The 20975-nt window shown below is 56.6% G+C and overlaps 1 protein-coding gene across 1 annotated transcript in view; it reads right to left on the bottom strand.

The window, feature by feature from the left end:
* The window catches only part of RASGRF1 (Ras protein specific guanine nucleotide releasing factor 1), a 32791-nt gene extending 24383 nt beyond the window's left edge, over positions 1–8408 (bottom strand). The window contains exons 1-5 of the mRNA XM_009280466.1: positions 8379–8408; positions 7645–7751; positions 6524–6671; positions 2987–3079; positions 1495–1748 (exon numbers count right to left, since the gene is read on the bottom strand). Coding sequence (XP_009278741.1) covers positions 1495–1748; positions 2987–3079; positions 6524–6671; positions 7645–7751; positions 8379–8408 — 632 coding nt within the window. The remainder of the gene's footprint in view (positions 1–1494; positions 1749–2986; positions 3080–6523; positions 6672–7644; positions 7752–8378) is intronic.
* Positions 8409–20975: the final 12567 nt, after the last annotated feature.

Raw genomic sequence — 20975 nt, 5'->3', positions numbered from 1 at the left:
CCGTTGGCTGCAGGCTGGGAGCTAATTAGTATTGCCCTTTGCTATCAGTCTGCTCCCCTTGGGAATCTGATGTTTTCCGCAGGTACCAGTCCCTCGCCATCAGCGAGGGACGGGGTTCGTTTGATTTCCAGCAGTTGATAAATCACCTTCACATTCTCCTGGCCAGGCAGCTCTGCCTCTGCCCTGCCTGGACATGCCCCATGCTCTCCAGCCCTGCCTGACCACTCCTGCTGCCCGCTGGGCCAGGCAGAGCAGGAATGGGCCAAAGCCTTTGCCGAGGAGGGCGTGATGCCAGGCAGAGCTGTGCCGAGCCGGGGCAGCCCCACTCCTGCGGGTGGGCAATGCTTGGTGGGAGTGCAGCCCTTTGAGACACCCATCTGCCTCCCTGTCCTGATGCTGCTGCCCACCCAGGGCACCCCTGCTCTCCCCAGCCTTGGCAGGACAGGGTTGCTCCTGGCTGGAGCTCTGAGCTGGCCCCGTGTCCTCCACTGTTCATTCTCCAAGAGACCCTACAGCAAGGGACCTCCTTCAGGCCACAGAGACGAGACAAGGCAGAGGAGGGGTGCTTGGGAGCGCTCACTCTGCCTGCACTGGCCACAGTCAAGGTGCTAGCTTCACACAAGCCCAGATGTGGGGGAAAACTGGAATTTGGGTTCTACAGTTTGGGTCCCTCTCAGCTTCCAGAGCGAGCTGGCACCCCACGCAGCCCAGGGAGCTCACAGCAACAGCAGGAAGGGTCGTGGAAAGCAACAGGAGCGAATGCCAGGAGCTGCAAGCGCTGCTCCCGGAGCTGCTCCCCTCAGCAAGGGACAAGTGGCTGGCACCTCCAGGGCTGGCAGGGCTGGCTGGTAGGACTTGCCGCTGGTATCAGTACCATCCATGGGATGAAGCCATTGCAGCTGCCATTAAACCTGGCATATACTGCTGACGTACTTGGCATCACAGTGGCCTGGCTGGGGTCAGCGAGCACCACCTCCCATCCCCGCCAGTGCCCGGGCCCAGCCACTCTCGGCACACTTTGCGGCGGCTGTGACCCCGTGTCGCAGCTGCAGGAGAGGCTACGCCTGCCCCCTCCATACCATCTCCCATGAGAGCTGCATCCTCCCCGCTTCGCTCGTCCATCATTACCTACGGGCTGCTGTTAATGCCAAAGGACACCGTCCTGCCCGCTGCCAGAGCCAGGACCTCATACAGACAGGCTCCTGGCAGCCCCAACCCACTACTGAGGCCCTGGAGCATCAGCCTCCATGGCACCTCCTCGTGTCAGTGCCAAGCACTCAGCGAGCTGCTTGTGCAGCTGTCCCATGGGGATGATGAGCTTCCATCCATAGCTTTGGGGGCCAGGCTGCAGGCTCCCGGGGAGTCCCCTGGCACCAAGCATCCCAACACCCATTCCCAGGGGAGGGCAGTGGGCCGTGGACACCAATGCCTGCCCAGAGGCTGCTGGCTCTGATGGGGTGCCGCAGAGCTCCTGGAGCCCAGGATGGCACTCACCTGTTGAGGAATATGCTGCTGACGTCGTCGTGCGTGATGGGAGGCTTCTTGGAGCTGGCTGCCATCCGCAGCGGCCGCAGGAAGTTGTTGACGAGGATGTGGAGCTGCTGGACGTACTCGGCCTCCGCCTCCAGCATGCTGAAGACGACCTGGTTCCTCTTGCGCATGCTGTCAGCGTGGGGGGACCTGATGTAGTCCTGGATGATCGTCTTCCACTTCCTCCGGCACAGCCAGCCCCGCAGGAAGCTCTGCACCTGCCGAGGGAGCAGCGGCCGTGTTAGGGTCCAGGCTGATGAGCCGGGCAGGCGCCCCGCGCTCAGCACGGTGCAGGGGCCGCAGCTCTGCAGTGAGGTTTCCCTGGCTCTGTGCTGAGGTGTGCACAATGGTGCCTGTTACTGGTGCTGCTCCGAATCCTCCCGGCTGGGAAATGAACAATAACTCATTTAAATGCACTTTCTTATTGCAGACAATGTCCTCTTTTCTTTTTACAGAGATGCATGGAAGACTCCTACGAGAAGCAAGGATCCCATGTTGACTCCTGACCTCCCCCAGCACAGCTGCGACGTTGGGCACTTCCCTGCCAGCAGGACTGTGCGGGTACGGAGACTCCCAGCCTGCCTGGTGCTTAGCCCTACCCAGCACCCCACAATCACCCGGTGCGCTGGGGCACCAAAGTCCCCCTGGAGCCAGCACCTGTCTGGGCACCCAAACACACAGAGATGTATTAAGACACCTAGAAAAGCTTCCAAGCCTTCCTCATGTACATGAGCATCTGCAGCACATCCCAGTCTGTGCCCAGAGCTCCGTCCATGTGTGCGGCCGCTGCCCATCACCCCAAGCCTGTGGGGTTCAACCCCATGTCCCCTGCATGGGGCAGCAGGCGCCTGGGGCCAGTGGAGGCTTTCCTGGGGGTTGGGCGAGGGCAGGAAACCCTCCCCGAGCGGTGGCAGCGCTGGTCCCCTCCACAGCACCGTGGGGAGGCCAAGGCACCGCCACGTTTGCCAGGCTCAGGGAATCGCCTGCAGGAGCGGGGCGCATGGCAAGCAGCATCTGCTGGCGAGTGCGGCTTGTTCTCCCCGAGAGCACTTTATCTGGAGCATATTTCCTCGTGGGGTCTATTGCTCCCTGCAGGAACACTGCTGGGTGGTGGCTTTTTCCTCGCAAAAATAAAAGATGTAACCACAGCTGTGGGAGAAGCGAGATGTAAGAGGTGCTGTTTGTGCATGAGCCGGCACAGGCAGGGACACCTTGCTCACCCGGGGAAAGCGGCGAGTGCCCCACAGAGCAAACACAACCAATTGGGTTTCCAGTTTTGCAAAACACATTTTCCTCCTAAAAAAACCCTGTTAGCAGAGGCACTTCCTCAGACAGCCCCCCCAGGCCAACCGCTCTGCCAGCCCCACATGGAGTGCGCCTGCCGCGCCGCCATGAGCACCGGGCCCCCACCGAGCGCCAGCTCCGGCCCCCGCGCCACTCACCCGCCACCACCCACCTTCTTGATTTTCTTGATGTCGCTGTCGTCGTCGCTGGGCACGCTGGTCTGGCCGGCCTGGATGCGTTCGTGGTCCTTGAGCAGGGAGGCGATCTGCAGGCACAGGGGGGGAGCATGAGCGGCCGCCCCGGCACATTCCGGCATGTCCTGGGAGCCAAGGACAAACCCTGCTGCCGTGCAGTGCCGGGGAATGGCACGTGCCTCCAGCTTAACTACAGATACAGGGACATGTCGTGCTGATTCTGTCTTAATGGGAGATTGGTAGATGGAGCAGATAAAGAAATGCTGCAGAGCCATCAGGGCGCTGCCGACTCCCCGGCATCCCCAGCACCCACCAAACACGCTGCAGAGGGGACCTGGAAACCCTGCCAGGTACCCAATGCAAACCGCATCCCCGTTTCCTAAGAAAGCCTTCATGGGCGAGTCGTTAAAAAAACGAGTTGGAGAGAAAATGGCAGAAAAATATCAAGTCATTTGCACTCTAAAACTTGCAGACGGGGACAAACTCTCATCCAGTCACAGCTTTCCAACACAAATTGGATCAAATCTCGTTAGCTTCAAGCATTTGAATTTTTACTGTTTCTCGCCTGTACTTTTTCTCACTCCTCTGCTCATTGCTGTGTCCCTGCCCCCACCGCTGCAACCATTTATAAAGCTATGGGAAAGGGTAGGAAAACAGAAAATGTACTATTCAGAAAATGAAAATTAGGAAAAATGTGATTTGAATTTTGATTTTACAGAAAATAATAAAAATAAGAAAACAACTTTGAAAGAGTACTTTCCAAAAAGTTTTGGAGAGAAAGGAGTTGAGATCTTTTTCAGTTGGAGACTCTGCTTCCCAGTGACGCTAGGAACTGACAGCAGCAGTAACTGCAATACCCGCCAAGCGCGTGTAGGTTTTTCGGTGTCTGGACTGTTAGGAAGGAAAGCAAAGTAAAGAAGGAGAGGAGACAGCTGCTGGGGGAGGAGGACAGGGGCAGAAGCTGCTTCTGTTGCACGGTCACAGCCCAGGAAGAGGAGATGACTTCCACAAAATCCGAACTGTAACAAAGAGCTGTGTGTTTTCATGCCGTAAGAAGCCAAAAAATGCTGTGGGTCAATGCAGTCACCGTGTCTGAATGAAGCTCAACAGCCACCTCTCGGCGTCGAGCTCTCCCAAAGAGACCCGGCCCTCCCAGCATTCAATGTGGAGGCATTTCCCCAAAACTTCTCACTGCCAGGTGCCGGGAGGGAGGGCGCAGGGCTGGTGCCTGGCGCAGGGCTGGGGATGAGCCCAATCCAGCCAGCCCCACTTGTGCCACTGGTGCGACCCGGCTGTGGCTCAGAGGGGCTCAGCTGGAGGCACCAGGGCTGCCCCGGCCCCCAAGCGTCCCTGCTGTCCCAGCACAGCCACCCCCAGCACCGCCAGCCTCAGCAGGAGCAGGAACATGCCAGAGAAAGCGGCCGCAGGCTCACAGGCACTGATTCAGCTCCTACGCAGCTCTATCGGTTTCACCCCATTTTATTACACGGGATTAGATGTTAGAAGAGATTTTAGAAATTTTTTCCTCTCTCTGTGCTTTCCTATGGAGTCTCAAGTCACCTCACATCCCCTGCATCCCCTCTGCATTTAAGTGTTTGAGAGCACCGAAGCCATTCCCGGCGCTGGCTCTGGACCCATCTCGGCCGGGACCCATGGTGTGGGTTTGCTGGTGCCATGGTTTTATTTTGGTTTCTTTTTTTTAAATTGAGTGAGCAAAATTTGCACATTAAAGTAGAAGCTGATTATTTGATCTCTGCTTCAAAGCATGTGGAGGATTAAAAATAAACCAAACCAATGCAAGGTAAAATCAAATGTACCTGGGCACAGGGGACGGGACAGGCTGCAGCTCTGCCAGGCATCTCTGACCCTGACCCCTCAGCTAATTTCAGGGTTCACAACACACCTCCCACCTCCTCTGACTGAAAGCTCATCAGGCTGCTCATTGCCCCACCGCTCGCCTCCCCTGCCCCTTACGCTGGCCACGCTCCCGGGAGAAGGGAGCTTGCCCCAGCTCGGAGGCTGGACCGGACCCAGGGAGCTCCCGGCTGGTGCCGGACTGGGGCCCCAGAAGAAACCCCCTCACCGAGCGGGCGCCGCAGGCCGCGGCCAGGCCGGTTTTGGGGCTGATCCTGTTCTGTTGAGGAGAGCACAAATTCAGCAGTGCTGAAACCGCTCCTGGGAAAGGCTTGCAGCTCCCCAGTCCCCCAAGACTAAAAGCAGCCTTCAGCGTACTGCCTGCCTCAAGTCGTGGTTGGGGATTGCTATTGACCTGCGCTTTTTGACTCAAATATAAGGAAAACACCACCTTAAGGACATGCCAATCCACTCCTGCCCTCGCCGCCTCTCCAATTGCCTCCTTCGTGGCAATTTTGAGATTTTGACTTACTCAGGGTCGACATCTCAGCCCAGCAGGCAGCAGGACCCGCTCCCAGCTGCCTCCACCACGAAGCCACTGCCCGACCCTCCCTGCCAGACACGAGGAGGGGGCCAGCAGCAGCACTGGCTTTGGGGTGTCCCATGCTCACCGGCCACCGCACCACCAGCACCAACACCCACCAGCAGCCGAAACCCACGCAGCGAGAGGGTACCAAGGGCCGGCTGGAGCCCTGCAACGCAGGTGGCCAGGCAGCACGGGGCATACCCACGCCGCCGAGCATCCTCTTCCCCAGGTGCCTTAGAGACACAAGCTTCCCTCGGCACCGTCTGCTGAGTCATTTTTGCATTTTGTTCCTTTGTCTGCCGTAACCCGCGTCGTGTCAACCCTTCCTACGACCCAACGCCGCAAACTACTGAACAGCAAACTGCTGTGAGAGCTTCTGGGACAAGCTAGGGACAACAGGTTTTATGGGTTGCTCTCATTGAAGAGAACGCTCCCTTCGTAGCAAAGTGTTTGTTTTGTTTATAGCACCATGCACATTAATCCCCTGATGTACTCAGATTATGCAGCTTGCACCTGGCACAGGTTCCCTCCTGAGGCCACAGACACCTCTTCCCTTTTTCGGTTACTCCTCTAGCATTGCACCTCCTGGCAGATGTTACCACCAGGCACGCAGCACGCAGAGGGGGCCTAATCAAAGTATCTAGGATGAAAGTAAGGAAGGCGAAATGGTAAGATAGGGAGTCTCCATCCCTCCCCCAATACCTACTCCTGAACCCAAGGGACCGGCTCGCTAGCCCGTTCCCCAGCACTCATTGCTGGAGCAAACCCTTCCCTGCTGCAGCAGCGTCCTGGGGCCGAGGACCACACTGAGCCCCACACATGCACCATGCCTGGGCGGCGCAGCCGCGGCCGCTCGCTGCACGGCTCCTGCAAGAAAAACCTCCAACAAAGGTGATGCCCTCGCCCCTCTCTGCAAGAGAAGGGGCCAGCCTGATGTCGTTAAAACAAACATAAATACGCTGGCTGCGATGTCCCCTGGTCCCTGCCAGTGCAGCAATGCCACCTGCCCGCCCACAGCCCGCGGGTCACCCTGGGGAGTGGCAGCGCATCCACGGGGCGACGCCGGGCTTTTCACCTCGGCCTTCAGGCGCTCGATCTCGATCTCCCCGTCCTCGATCTGCTGGCGGAGTTGCTTGGCAACAGTCTTCTCCGTTTCCACAATCTGCAGGAGATGGAGGTACTTCTGCATCAGTGCCTCGTGCTCCGTCGCCAGGTTCCTGTAGCTGCAAGGCAGACACAGATGTGAGCACCCCTCCTCCATGGCCCCCCTGGGATGTGCATGCAAAATTAGGTGTCTGCATGCTGTGGTTTGCTGTGGAGGGGTTCTCCTTCCCAGCTGCCTACGCACTGCCCTTGCCCCTCCGGCTTGGGGCACCCGCAGGGTGAATGAACTGGGAGGTGGCTCTTGCAGTTTGGGATGCTGCTACTCAGAACTGACCAATTTGGAGAGGATTCGGGTTCCCCGCGAGGGTGCAAACAGAAAAGATAACACAAATTTTAAGGAAATGGTAGGAGACAAGAAAAAAGAACAAACCCATGGCCAAACCTCTCTCACATACCACGTCCCAAAAGTTTAATGAGAAGGAGAGCACTTGTAGCACAAGCTCTTACGGACATCTGCTCTCATTAAGGTGCTGCAGCAGATGATATTTCTCTAATCTCCTGCATATGACACTCACCTGCCCCCTCTTCTCGCTGCCAGCCCAGCAACCTCCTTCACCAGACACGCGGCTGTGCCGTACCAGCCCCTGACCACTCTCCCCTGGGCAACAAGTGGGCTGTGCTAGCATTCCCACAGCACAGAAACATGAGCCTGGAAAAACCTCTTTCTGACCGTTTTTGCTATTCCAGATGAAACCCTTCCTGGCGGCCTTTGAACCCGACGGCAAATCGGGCATCCCTCCGGCACCAGACTGGGACAGGCAGCGCCAACCTGCCAGGTTGGCTGCCCTGCATGGGACAGGGACAGGCAGGCACAGGGCTGGGTGGGACGTGTCTGAATGCAGCCTCCTGTGCAGCACGAGGGTCCCCAACATGGGGCTGGGGGCCAAAAGCGCTCTGCTCTGCCTGCCAGCAGTGCCTGGCTCAACGGCTCCCTGCCCGCAGCCTTGCCCGCAGCTCCCCGCAGCCGCCCTCGGGCATGGCTTTGCCTCCGACACCCCCCATCCCAGGGTCTGCACTGGCGGAGGGCAATACCTGGCATGAGCTATGGCTGCCACCCACTCGTCGCAGTCCTTGGCATCCTCGGTCCTCAGCTCCAGGGTCTTCTGGTTCTCGTGGTTGAAATTAACGGTAAAGTAATGCTGTGGGAGCAAACAGAGGGTGAGGTTACCGCTCGCTCTCTCAGGGCCATTAGAAAAGTGCTTTATGATCAACCACAGGTCGCTTAACATAAAAAAAAAAAAATCTGAAATACCAGGAGCACAGCCGAGACATGCAGCCCTCAGTGCTCTGGGAAAAACTGCTCCTTGCCAGCGAGGCAGCGCATCCATGCCACGGGCGAGGATGGCGCTGAGAAATGCTCCAAGGGGAAATCCCGCTGGGCAAACACCGGGCTTCAGATAAACCTAAAACCACTGAGGTCCGGGAGGCTGCAGGCCTGAGCCTGTGGCGATCGCCTTGGGGACAACCCTCACCTGGGGAAAGGGGCGGATGAGCAAGGCCATTAAAAAAAAAAAAAAAACTTAACATAAAAAAAAATCTGAAATACCAGGAGCACAGCCGAGACATGCAGCCCTCAGTGCTCTGGGAAAAACTGCTCCTTGCCAGCGAGGCAGCGCATCCATGCCATGGGCGAGGATGGCGCTGAGAAATGCTCCAAGGGGAAATCCCGCTGGGCAAACACCGGGCTTCAGATAAACCTAAAACCACTGAGGTCCGGGAGGCTGCAGGCCTGAGCCTGTGGCGATCGCCTTGGGGACAACCCTCACCTGGGGAAAGGGGCGGATGAGCAAGGCCATTTAGCCAGACCCCACACCAGGCTGCCTGCATCCCTGCCTGCACAGGCAGCGAGCACCCTCAGACACCAAAACAAAGCCCCGCTGCTGCCTGGGGCTTGACGTTGAGCAAAGCCCTGGTCCCACGTGCTCGCACCGCTCGAGCTGGGAGGCTCTAATGGGCAACAGTGTGATAGGACTCAGCACAGGACTATATTTAGCCTCCCTTGACATTTACAGTATTTGTGCTAATTGTGCGCGGTGGCAGCCCGCGTCGGCTGGGGTTTGTGCTGCTCCTGTGCTTTCCTGCAGTCTCCTAGGAAACAGGTACCACGCTGCAATGCCGGATACTGCCTGGAATAACTGGGCTAAACCGAAACCCACCAGAAAAAGCTCATCCTGACATTATCTGCTCCTCTGTTAGGTTTAACGAGGGAGCTGAATTAACAGGTATCTTGGCAAAAAAAAACCCAAGCCCAACCTGCAGCAGCCACTTGCTCCCTGGCATGAGCCCCACTGCTTCCCAGGATGGCAGGCAGCAGCCCGCTGTGATCACAGACCCTGGTGCACCACGAAAACACAAACGGGCACCACAACGCGGGGAGGAGCTTGCGTGGGAACCTGCCCCGATGCGGGGCTGCAGGCAGGGACGGGCAGTGGGGTGCTGCACCAGGGCAAGGCTGGCACTCACCCAGTACAGCTGGCCAGTCCAGCACCATCACCGCCCCTGTGCTGAACACCAGGGGTACTGCTTACCATGCCTCCCCAAAACAGGGCTACATCTCCCACCCCTAACCCTACCCCTACTGCTCCCAGCTCTCCCCTGTCCTCTCCCTCCCTGGGCATCTTTACTCTCGTCCCCTTCCCATCCCTAATCAGGACCAGGGGTGTTAAGGAGAAGGACCTCCAGATGGATGCAGGAGGCTTTCAGTGAAACTGGCACGCAGGGGAGCTGAGGTGCAGCCGGTCGCTGTTCCCGGGTGATGCTGGCGCAGGCAGCACGGACAGACAGACACCCAGCTCCCCCACCCAGCACCACACCCACCTAGGGCTTGTGTCTCGCTGGGCGACAACCTGAGAAACCCTCTGAGCTTCCTCAGCCCGTCCAGGTCCTGCAGAGGAGGAGAAGGGGGAGCCGGGACCCCGCACTGCCCTGGGGCCAACGCCAGAGCCCTCCTTCAGAAACAGCTCTTCTGCCTTTGCGGGGCAACTGGTTGTTCCTGTGACCCTGTGAATATGCGTCTCCTTTACTTCCGTCCAGGATCCTTTGGGTGCAATATCTTTTTATTGCTGATCCTGTGGACAAGCTTTCTCCTTACGGAGCCTTCTCCATGGTAAAACATGCCATTGTCCGTCTCCCGCCCCTTTCCCAACCTGCCGTGGCCAGGCTGGTGAGAGCTCCGGGCAGCCGGGCTGGCAGCTTGCCTCTGTCTGCGGGACACGTCTGGAACTGCAGCAGCTCCACAGCCCTTCACTTCTCATCCCCTTTTCTTCTCCCTCCCACCCCTAAAGGCTTTTATTGGCAACAAGACATTTCTGATAGAAAATTCACGAGAAATTTTTGGTCTCTGAAACTGTACAGGTAGTTACGCCTCTCTGCTTTATGCCCACCTCTCTTACATACCTTCCCTTGCAAACAGCATTAAAAAGAGCTCATCAGATTGGCAAGTCTGGAAATCCTTCCCCTTAAACACCGACTCAGGAATATCACCAGCCATGCCAGGGCACTGCCAAGTACTCACTCCCCAGTCCCGGTGTCCTGACCGCAGGGACATGAGGGGTGGGAAAGCCCTTTCTCAGCCCTGGTGCCCCTGTGAGCTCCCAGTGCCACAGGGACAAACTGCCCCAATGCCGCAGCACGTGCATTCACCGACCCATGCTCCACCGATGCCAACAGCCAGAGTTCAGCTGAGTCCCCGCGGCACCAGAAACATGAGGAGATGCCTCTGTGGCTCCCCCAAACCGGTCGCTGCCTGGAGGGAGGGGATGGGACGGCAAGCCCTGGGCTGCCCTTCCCAGGCGCTGTGGGTCCCTTGGGGGAAGCAGGGGATGATGCAGCACCCGTGTGTGCTCCCATGGGCCAGCACACCCGCTGAGAGCCCTGCGCCCACAGGCAGGACCAGGCATCGTGCCGAGTTAGAGCGCCCTGATCTTACCCAGGGCCCTCTGGAAAAGCAGCACCTCACACAGCTTCGGGACTTGTGGGATTTTAAAATACAGGGTGGCAGAGCCCGTGGCAGGGACTGGGGGCAGGGACCTGGGACAGGCGCCCACCCTGCCTCTCCCCCTGCTTTGCCCACCAGGTCCATCAAGGCACCTCCCTGACACACCAGCACCAAAAGCGTTTTGACAGATGGCTTCCTGCTCATCTAATTTAAACCCAGAAACTCCTGAAGGTTTTGCAAATAGCAGCTTCAATGCTGTCAGCAGCGGAGACAGATGATGAGGGTCTGAAATTTTCCCACCGCGGCCAGGTCCAGTCCCAACCGCTGCTCCGTGTACAATTAAAAGCCGGTTCCTGTGAGTACACGCGCCGCAGCTCCCTATGTCACTCTGATTTATCCCCATACAATACCCAGGAAGTGCAGCACGCTTGAAAGGAGGAAGTTATTTTATATTTGAATAATAAAACTCCCACCACCTTTTATCTCCGCCTAAATTATGATCCTTCTCTGTTATCACAGTGACACATCAAACTTGACAGCCCGTGAGCGTTTCCAGAGGCACTCACTGTGTTGGGGGCCGAGGCTCGGTGGCAGCGCGGTCCTGGCCGGGCAGTGGGACAGACCCACAGACAGGACCAGACGCTCACCAGCACCAGGCGGAGAGCAGGGAGCAGAAGGATGAGCCCCTGCCTCCAGCACCACCCAACGCCCAGCTTCCCCGGGGCAGTTAGAGCTGCTGGGCCACCCTTGCCTGGTGCAGAACACGAATTACCTGCAGCTTGAGTTTGCTTCTTCTCTTGCTTTTTGCTCATTTGAAGACCTCATTAACTCACAGCCGTGGAGGCACTGACACCCCTTACTCAAACCACCTCTCACTCTGCTTCCTGACAAACTAAGCAGATGCAATTCCTTAAGTCCCTCATTATGGGGCATTTTCCAGCCTCCCCCATTTCCGTGGTGCCTTCTGAGCACCCGCTGCGGGATGCGCAGCCCCCCGGCACAGTGGGATGTGGGGCCCCCTGGCACTGCGGAGCTTTTATTTCAGGAAACCTCAGGGGGACACAGCAGTTCTGCCTGAAAGAATGACACAGGAGCATTTCAGGTCACAAAGTGAAATGTTAAAAAAAACACCCAGGGCCGGCCACAGCCCTGCGACTACTGCCTGGCTTTTCCCAGGCCCTGCCTGCTGCAGGGAAGGGAGGGTGCTGGACACTAGGGGGGGCAGTTACCAAAGTCCCTGACAGGCAGAGACCCCCTGGCTCGATGAGACACAGCCTGTGATGCCAGAGATCCCCGCAGCCTCTCCTCTCTCACACCCTAACTCAGGCTCATGGCAAACCAAGCGCTCTGCACCCCCTTGCCCCGCAGGGCTTGGAGGCTGCTCTGGCCCTGGAGCTTTTCACCGGGGGAAGACACAGCACGAGCCGAATCCGTCCTGCAGACCCCGAACTGCCAAGGCTCACAGGGAGATGGCTGCAAATGGGTTTCAGCAGAAGCAAACAATGTCTTTTGCTTCAGCCTCAGAAACTCCAGTGTTTCACAGTAATTCAGTTGAAGGCAGCCACCAGCATGGAGGATTTCAGCTCCAGCAGGTAGTTTGGCAAAGTCCCGTACCTGGACGCCGAGTGCTGTCATGAGAGGTGTTGGGCAGCTGCAGCTTGAGAGGTGCTGGCAGGAGAGGGCCAGGCAATGCCTGCACAGGCAGGGGCTGCTCCTCCAGGGACCCCACAGCACCTGCCAGCAGCCGGCAGCTCAAAGATCATTTCCAGCAGTTGCTCCTGGGGTGCCCTGGCTGGCATTGTGCCTGGGGCTCTGCTCAAGCGTGGCCCAGCTGGGAGGGACCTGGCCTGGCACCCGCCGCGGTGCAGGACCCCTGAGTCCACTCCTGAAACTCTGCTCCCTCTGTCGCTTTTTCTGCAAAAAATCCCCAGCACCGGCTTGGCTATTTTTACTGAGAGGAGAGTACAATAGCAAAATGCTGCTCGGGAGCTATTTCTGCTTCCAGAACCTCAACAAACGACTTTGAATTAATGAAGAAGACTACCTGAGTGATTAATGTGCAGGGACTATCTCCCCAGAAACGTCCTCCCGCATGTCTGATGTCCCTGGGCTGGCACAGTTAGTGCAGCAATGGCTCTGCCCTCCTGCCATGCCCAGTGCCGGAGAAGCAAAACCTCCTGCATGTGCACCCCCAGACGTGGGTCCCTGCCGCCCCGGGACACAGGTCCCTGTGCACAGCAAGACATGGGTTCCCGGTGACCCCAAGATGTGGGTCCCTGTACACCCCAAGATGCTCTTTGCCTGCTCCCGTGCCTGTGTCCGTCTGATGCCCATTCCCACCTGCCGTGGCTGGGACGCTCGGGCTCCTCCATCCTCCACATCCTCGATAGAAGCCAATGAGATGATTACAGAGAGCATGTTTGCCATTGTGCTTTGGGGGTTCCCATGCTGGGTTCTTGCTGGGACACAGATCCCCTTGTCCCACGGCCACGACAAGGTGCTACGTGGTGTTTCTGCAGGGACGAGCTCCCATGGGGCTCCGTGCCTGCAGGGAGCCGGGCTGCTCACTGGGCTCACGGCATGCCATGCCAGCGGCTGCACCAGCATCCCCCCCGTGCCCCCGCTGTGCCCAGCTGAGAGCTGCCCAGCCCTCCTGCGCCCGCTCACTGTGGCAGAGCCGCACGCACCGGGGCTTCAGTTCCACAGCGCCCGGCTGGCCAGCGCCGTCCCGCTCTGCCCACAAAGACCCAACCAGTGCCCAGCCATCGGCTCAGGGTCCAGAGGGAACACATGGAGCTACGAGACCGTCCCGGTCTGCCACACTGGGATGTTGCTCTCACCTCCCCCACCAGAGCCACCAGCACACCAAGAGCTCCCATGCCCCAGGACACCAGGACCAAAGGGTTGGTGCCGCGGGACCCTCAGACAGCCACCGACACCGCAGCACCGGGGACAAAACAGCAAATTTTCCAGTTTGCCAGAGTAAAGCCAGAGAAGGGCAAAGCAGAGCCAGACCTGCCATAAGCAAACCCACTGCTGCTGGTCCAGCTAAGCTCCTGAAGGGTTTTACTTTGCTTCTTGCCTTCTGTTAAGTAAACGCATAAATAAATTCAAATAAGCTTTAAAATGACACATTATTTCCAAAATAGAAAATCAACATATTCCAGAATTTTTTTAAACTTGGAGCAGAGCGTTTTCCAGCCCGAACAACTTGCCAGACCGCTCTCGATGTCGTGACCGACAGCGGCTGCGCACTTTTCCTGCAGACCCATGCTGGTCACAGACGGTGCCCGGCTCTGCTGAAGGCCGGGGACCAAGACAGAAACATCCCCAGCAACACCGCCTGCGCAGAAGCGGTAACCATCACCCTTTCCCACACAAAGCGGTTTTGTTGTGCCGTCACAGGGGCCTTTCCACCCTGTGGCAGATACCTCCCTCTGTCCCTCTGCAGTGGGGACACTCCCTGCCATGCTGGGGACGCGTGTGCCCTCCATCCGCCCGTGGCAGATAGGTATGTGGCCGCCTGTTCATGAAGCTGACAATTATTACAGCTGACATAAAGGGCAAGGGAGGAGAATTTTCCTGCTCTGGATGGACGAGTTTAAAAATCCACAGCCGGCCATGGCAGCTTTTAACTTCCCTGACCTACATAGCATATGCTCTGGGAAGACAGGACCTGGGGACTGGGACAGAGGAGATGGGTGGTCAGGCAGCTCATTTGCTTGCTGACAATAAGAAAAAATCCCAGAAGCAGAAATTTGTGTCCTCTGCTTCAGGACGGACCGTAAGGATGCTCACACGTGGGCACTAGAGCTGAGCATCAGCCGAGCTGGGTGGGCTTCACCCACGAGTGGGGCAAACAGCAGGCAGGGGACCCTCTGCAGCGGGAGGCTTCACCCCATGTGAATCCCACCCCAAGTCTTGTGCAGAAATATTTGTTAAAAAAAAAAAAGGCAGACCAATTTTTCCCTCTCTGGCACATTACCCAGTGATGCTGGCAGATGGGCAGGCAGGCATCGCCAGTACCACACAGGCGTTGCCTGTACCACACAGGCTCAGCCTGGTACAGGCGATGGCTGCGAGGTACCAGCGGTGCCTGCATGGTATATGCACCGTGAGCACCCTCGCCGCTCACGGCTTGGAAATACAGCCTCGGCATCACTCTATACAGTAATTAATGAAGAAACCAGCGTTATACCAAAGTCCTAACCCTGGGTATACCGGACATTCATACCTCTGCCAGACTTCACGTATGAATATCGCCATTGCTATAATGACTCTGCACCTTCGTGTTTGCAAGAAATCTGCAAATTGTGTATGTGCAGCTGAGAAAGTGTATCTGAGGCTGCTGAGACTGGGCTGGGGGAAGGTTTCTTTCCTCTCTCCTCCTGCTTCTTTAACAGATTCCATTAATCTGTTGGATGAGAAAGTGTGAATAAAGGGGATGGACTGGCATCACATTTAAACACAAAAATGGCACACATTTAAAACACAAAAAACCAGCAGGATAATCTCCAAATTTATGAGTAGTTCAGGTTTAGGTTCACAAATTGTGATTTATGTTCAAAAAATCAGATTGCATGTAAATACGTTTAGGTTTCTGTGCTGCTGGTATGAGTTACTGCCGCGTTCAGCTCATTGCAGAAAGCCTGGCTAAAAGTACATGAGTTTAGGAAAAAAGTTTTAATTTAAAGTTTATAAAAATCCAACAGGACAACAGGCCGGCTGCACGGCAAAGATCCACGTGAGCAAATCAGGTGAATTAATCTTATGGGAAGAGCCAAACAGCTTAAGCCAAGAGATCTCTTAATCAGAAGTGGTCCATACATTTTTAAAAAACATCATATTGAAAAACGTCCTTTTAAACTTTTCAATACCGTTTTCTTTTTCAGATTTTTTGTTTTACCCGTGAAAATGCTCTCGGCCTTTTTGCTTTATCAGAAACCAACCTCTACTGACTCCCGGTCTTTGGCAACCAAAATATTCCAATACCTATTTTACTACTTCAGCTCAGAGTTTGGATGCACAAACCCACTTCCTCTCAACCATCCAACAACCAACAGCTTCTCCGACAGGATTCCCACTGCCCCAGAGGGGGCTGCTGCTCAAGCACCCAGCTGCGGACTTTGGAAGCTGGAGCTCAAGTATCTGAGACATCGATGCTAAACTTAACTCTGGATCTGGAAAACCTCGGGAAGGTGTTGAACGCCTGCGCTGGGGCTTGGGACAGGCAATCATTCACTGCTGAGCACGCAATACCCCAACGTACCCGGACGCCATCCACAACCTCAGGGGCCATGCAGGGACATGCACTTTGCACTCATGATGATGTGCAAAAGGCAGCTATCGATTACGGTGGATCTCAGCCTTTTGGAAAACCATTTGTAAACATTAAAATGTTTACAGCCCTGACCACCAGTGGTGGATGAGTACGTTTAACGTACGCACCTTGCTTGGCTCATGAGTACTGCAAACACTGGTTTGGCCAGTCAGTGCCACCAGCAGAGCGGCCCAGGCTGCAGCCGGCCCTTGACGACGGTGACGAGCACAACCTCAGCCACAGCTCCCGGCTGCCATCTGCCCAGCATCCCCATCAGCTCACATCGTGTGTACTGCTGGGGGAACAATTCATTCCATGACTTTAGCTCCTTTGTTCACAGAACATTGGTAAGAAGGCCATGTTGTCCCAAAATTGCCTTATTTGGATTTATATGACAAATCTGAGGAATAGTTTCTCATCCTGTGACAAAGCCAGTTCCCGCACAGGCAAGGTGTCCTGCACTCAGACTCAGCTGTAATCACTTCATCGTGATCAGTCACACGGATCACACTACATTATCCTGTCCTTTGAATAAGCATCCTGTGAATAATCAGAAAGATGGCAATCAGGCAGCAGTATGCTCAGACCGACACCCCGAAGAAAAAACAGACTTTTCTAGAAGACGAGAAGCGCGTTACCCTCCTGTGCAAAGCATGTTTTGCACAGACTCGGCTGCGGCTGGATGCACGGCTAACGCAGGATTTCCGTGCGGCACGGGGATCGCTTGCTGTCTCCAGGCAGCCCTGCCGAACCAACCAGCACCTGCTGATTTTGCTTCGCTGCCTTCGTGCTGGTCTCTGGTGGGTGGGCAGCCGCCCCACACCCTGCGCGGGAGCATCCTCGCCCCACCGCCCTGCACCCCCAGAGCAGAGCAGAGGGTGCCCAGGCTGCGGGGCAGCCCTGCTCAGGGTGTCCATGGATGCCCTGCTCGCCCCAGTGAGAAGCTGCTCTGTCCCCTCCTATCACCGGGACCGGAGCTGCACACTGCTCTGAGCCCTTTCCTGCCCGCCTCATTTCAGGACCATGTTCAAAGCTGCTTGTGGGTCTTCTGCTGCTGCTCCCACTCATCTAGAGCACAGCCCGTGGCCCAGATAACCCCGGGCAGCTGGGCACTTAGCAGAGGTGCCCAGGAGGGGAACCCATCACCTAGGACTCCCCTTGCCATTGATGGAAAGAGCCAGGGGGTCTCAGGGGGCACAGGCCACTCGTCATTGCCACGGGGGCTGGGACAGCAGCACCCAGCAAAGGCACCTCCACCTCATGCTAGAGGAGAAGGTCTGGGCAAATGCCCGGCAGCTCTGGAAGGGCCATCGCCACCCTCGTCTGCAGAGGGACCAGCAGCGGGTGCCTGCCCAGTCCCACCCGCAGAGCGAGACTGCGTTTGTCCCTAGCTCACCCATAGCAGCCCTTTCTGAGGGTACTGGGAGCTCTGTCCAGGTGAACCCTCCATGCAGGGACAGGCACAGCTGGATCCCGTGGCCCGTGCTGCTGCACACCCAGAGAGCTGCCTGAGCTCTCCTGCTGCCAGGGACGGCTCTGTCAGCGGGGCGTGAGGCTCGGCTCCAAGAGAGCTGGAGCTGCCGGGCTGGCTGGGGCTGCTGCAGGTACCTGACGCCCCATGAGGGCAGGCGTCCCCGAGGCACCCAAGCATCCCCCAGCTCTACTTCCCACCAGCTCTTCCAGTGTCTCAGAGACGGGTGCCACCGGATAGGGTGCCCTCGGTGACTGCGTTTTGTCTCTGCTCAGCACCCTCTACTCTGTGCTGCTGGTCCTAAGAAAAGATGTGACTTTCTCATGCCCTCCTTAGCTGTGCAGGGAAATGAGCAGGACAGGGGCTGGACATACTCTGGGGAGATGGAAGACAAAGTCCTTCCCCAACGTGCCGGTGAGAACCGTTTCCACAAGCCTTCTCCCATCCCACTGGGAGACTACAGCCACATGCACCCACCCACTGACCACTCGTCCTCAGCTTTGCATCATGGTACAAAATGCTTCCCTGAGTCTCCCCTACGTTACACCTAATGTTACACCTATCCCTGGCAAACGCTTCAGAGATGGGGAAGAAAATGTCCAGCTATAGGCTGTGTGTTCACAAAAGCAGCCCAAGCTTTGTGGGAAAAAAAGACTCATAGCTCCAGAGAGCTTCTGAGTTTCAAGTCAAGGGTTTCGCACAGTGCTACCACTTGACTCAGCATCATGTTGGCTCTTGTCTGAGGCACAGAGGGCTGCTGGTTAAGAATAACTCATGGCATCAGGGTACAGGTCTGCAAATCTGACTCAAGGCTGGATCCACGGAGCAAACCCAGCCGGGATTCCTGCTGCCCGACTCGCGTGCAATGGAGAGCCCTCACCCCACACCAGGGCCTGCCCGGCCCTGAGCACGCTGCCACGAGGTTGGGGATGGATTAGCTCCAGACCTCCACGCCTGCTCAGCTCCTCCGCCAGGATCTCACTTTGGCTGCACCCCACCACGTGCAGTCCCACCCGGGGCACCCCATGTCCTGCCCGCCCTTCCCTGCAACACAGCACAGACCTGGGGGGTCTCTCATGGCCCCTTCCACCAAGAGGCAGGAGATGTGACCACGTGAAAGCACATCCCAGCATCCTCACCCTTGAGAGACCGGAGACAGCACGTCCCGGGGGGCGGCATGGCCCAGACACCACAGCAGAATAAAAGGGAGGGTTCACCCCCGTCCCAGCACCGCCGGGCGCGCGCCCATCATGCTGCTGACACCACCGCCCCGAGCAGCCCAAATGCCAACCTCCCGGATTGTGCGGGGCAGCGCAGGCAGAGCCAGCAGACCCTTCCTCCGGGCCACAGCCTGAAGCCCACCCAACAATAAAATATCTTCCAAATCAAACTGGTTTGAAGAAAATTTCATTTGCAGAAAAGCGTAACAAAAACAGAAAAGAAAGTTTCCAGAGGCGTCCAAATCCCCTTTTCAGTGTTTCAGTTTTTCAAATAACTTTGCTCCTTTATTCTCACATGTACACGCTAAAAATACACTGCATTCCCAGAAAAAAAAATGCCCCACCAAAGTGAAATATGTGAACTTTAAAAAAGAGGCGGTTTTGAAAGACCCACCTTGTAAAATTTCTCCTTTGTGGAGAATTTGGAACCTTTCAGGCTTTACTCCAGTGAAGAAGGAATCTAAACCTGAAATTCCTCTGCTGCAGGGAATGCTGTCCTCATAGCTCCAGCTGAAACTGCCCAGACAGATAAATACACTCAGAAAACAATTAATGGTGATCACTGGCAATGCTAGAAAATTCCTCAGCACCTTCCTTTCAAAGGAAGATCCAGCGATGCTGAACACCGCTCGGTACCAAGTGAGGTGGAAGAAAACATTTGATCTGGTTTGCAGAACTCGGACACCTTTCTCTCAGAGACCTGCCAGCTTTGCTTGCCGTTTGCTTGCTTTCACCCTCCTGCACAGACCATGCTGCAGATCTGCACCATAAATATTCTGCTGCTTATCTCATCTGGTATGCCATTAATTAGTTTGCAAAGCAGTGGGCATTCAAGTGCTTGAGCACTTTCATTTAAATTTGCCCTAATGAATTATACAAAATTATGAGCCAGATGCTAAATCTTGGTAAATCGGTGCAGATCAGCGGCCTGGTAAATATTTGGTGTGGCAGGATCTCACTGCGCCGTGACAGCAGCCCCTCATTTTCACCGAGGATAAATCTTCCAGGTGCATTTTGAAATGGAAAGGGGCTGTGACATCCTCCCCTTAATGTTCACCTGGTGGAAAATCCCTCCTGCACAAACACGAGGAGTCAGAACCTGGTGAGCGAGCTTGATTTAAACCTGGCTAGCAAGCTTGACTGAAGCCGAACCAGGAACGCGCAACAACATCTATCACGCTGCTACCTAAAGGGACACAGCTGACAAAACAGGACAGCAGTGTGACCCCCTTGCAGACATAGACCCTTCCTTGCTGCTATAGCCAACTGTGCGGTACACCAGTGGCTGCTCCAATGCAAGAGCCAGGACTGTGAGGAGGCACAGCTGTTGCAAAAAAACAGTATTTTGATCTGAACAGGGAAATATTCCCGTGATCCCTGCCAGGAGTGAGAAGACGTGCCATGGAGCGGTGGTGCTGCACTGCCTCACTCCTGTGGCAGAGCTTTTTGGAGTGCTGAGCGTGCCATGATTAGCCAGAGGCAATTAAGGAGCTTATTTCCTCCCAGCCGGCCCCTTGCCTCAGGCGGGTGCCCACGGGGCCTGTCCTGCAGTCTGCCGGCAGTGCTCACCACCACCTGCCTGGGAGCCTGCTTAGGCAGAAATTATGCAAGACCTGCAGAGCTGGACCCAAAATGCATGGTGGCTCCTGCAAGCACCCAGCCTGGGCTGCCAGTGCTGGGAAAACCACCCCCGCTCCTCCTTGCAAGGGGCTTCCCGGTGCCCTCTATGACATGGGCACCCAACTGGGTGTGCGGCTGCACTCCATGCGCCGTGATCGAGGGGTTGAATTCAACCACAGTGGGCTCCTCTCCACGTTCATGAGACTGGAGGTGATTTTGGAAGCTATGGCAGCGATGGACAGGGATTTGCACCCCAAGACTGGAAGCGAGTCCTTCCTCCCCCCTTACCCGGCACCAACCCCTTCCCTGTCTGGCTGCTCAGACGCTCCCCGAACTCCAGCAAACGACACCAGACAAACAAGCCAGAGGTTGCCAGCCCTGCACGCCGCACTGCTCAGTGCCACCCTGCCCACCTAGGAAAGGCGCAGCCAGGGGAGAGAAACCCACCCCCGGGCCCGTCAGGGGCTGCCGTCCCTGTGGCTGTGTCCCCAGGCACTGCCAGAGGGGACCCAGATTCTCCCAGGGCCTCACAACATCTTTGCTGTTTCAGTGCTGTTCCACCCGCAGACATTAGCATCTGGCGAGGAGCACTGCAGCCAAGTACCAGCCCTGCGTGTGGCATGGGGGGCCCCCGGCTCCGCTTCTCCCCTCCTCCTGGGAGGGGATGCACAGCCTTTCCAGCCGGGTCTGTTACAGGAGCATGAACCGCACGTGCGGGGAGCGGGAGCGGGATGAAATCCTGGTGAAAACAAGTCCCTGTGCGCCCCCCCCCCCCCCCACACAGCTGCTAACAGC

This window comes from Aptenodytes forsteri, unplaced genomic scaffold, assembly GCF_000699145.1.
Source record: "Aptenodytes forsteri isolate BGI_AS27 unplaced genomic scaffold, ASM69914v1 Scaffold83, whole genome shotgun sequence".
Taxonomy (NCBI): Eukaryota; Metazoa; Chordata; class Aves; order Sphenisciformes; family Spheniscidae; genus Aptenodytes; species Aptenodytes forsteri.
This window is presented reverse-complemented; position numbering and strand designations above follow the sequence as displayed.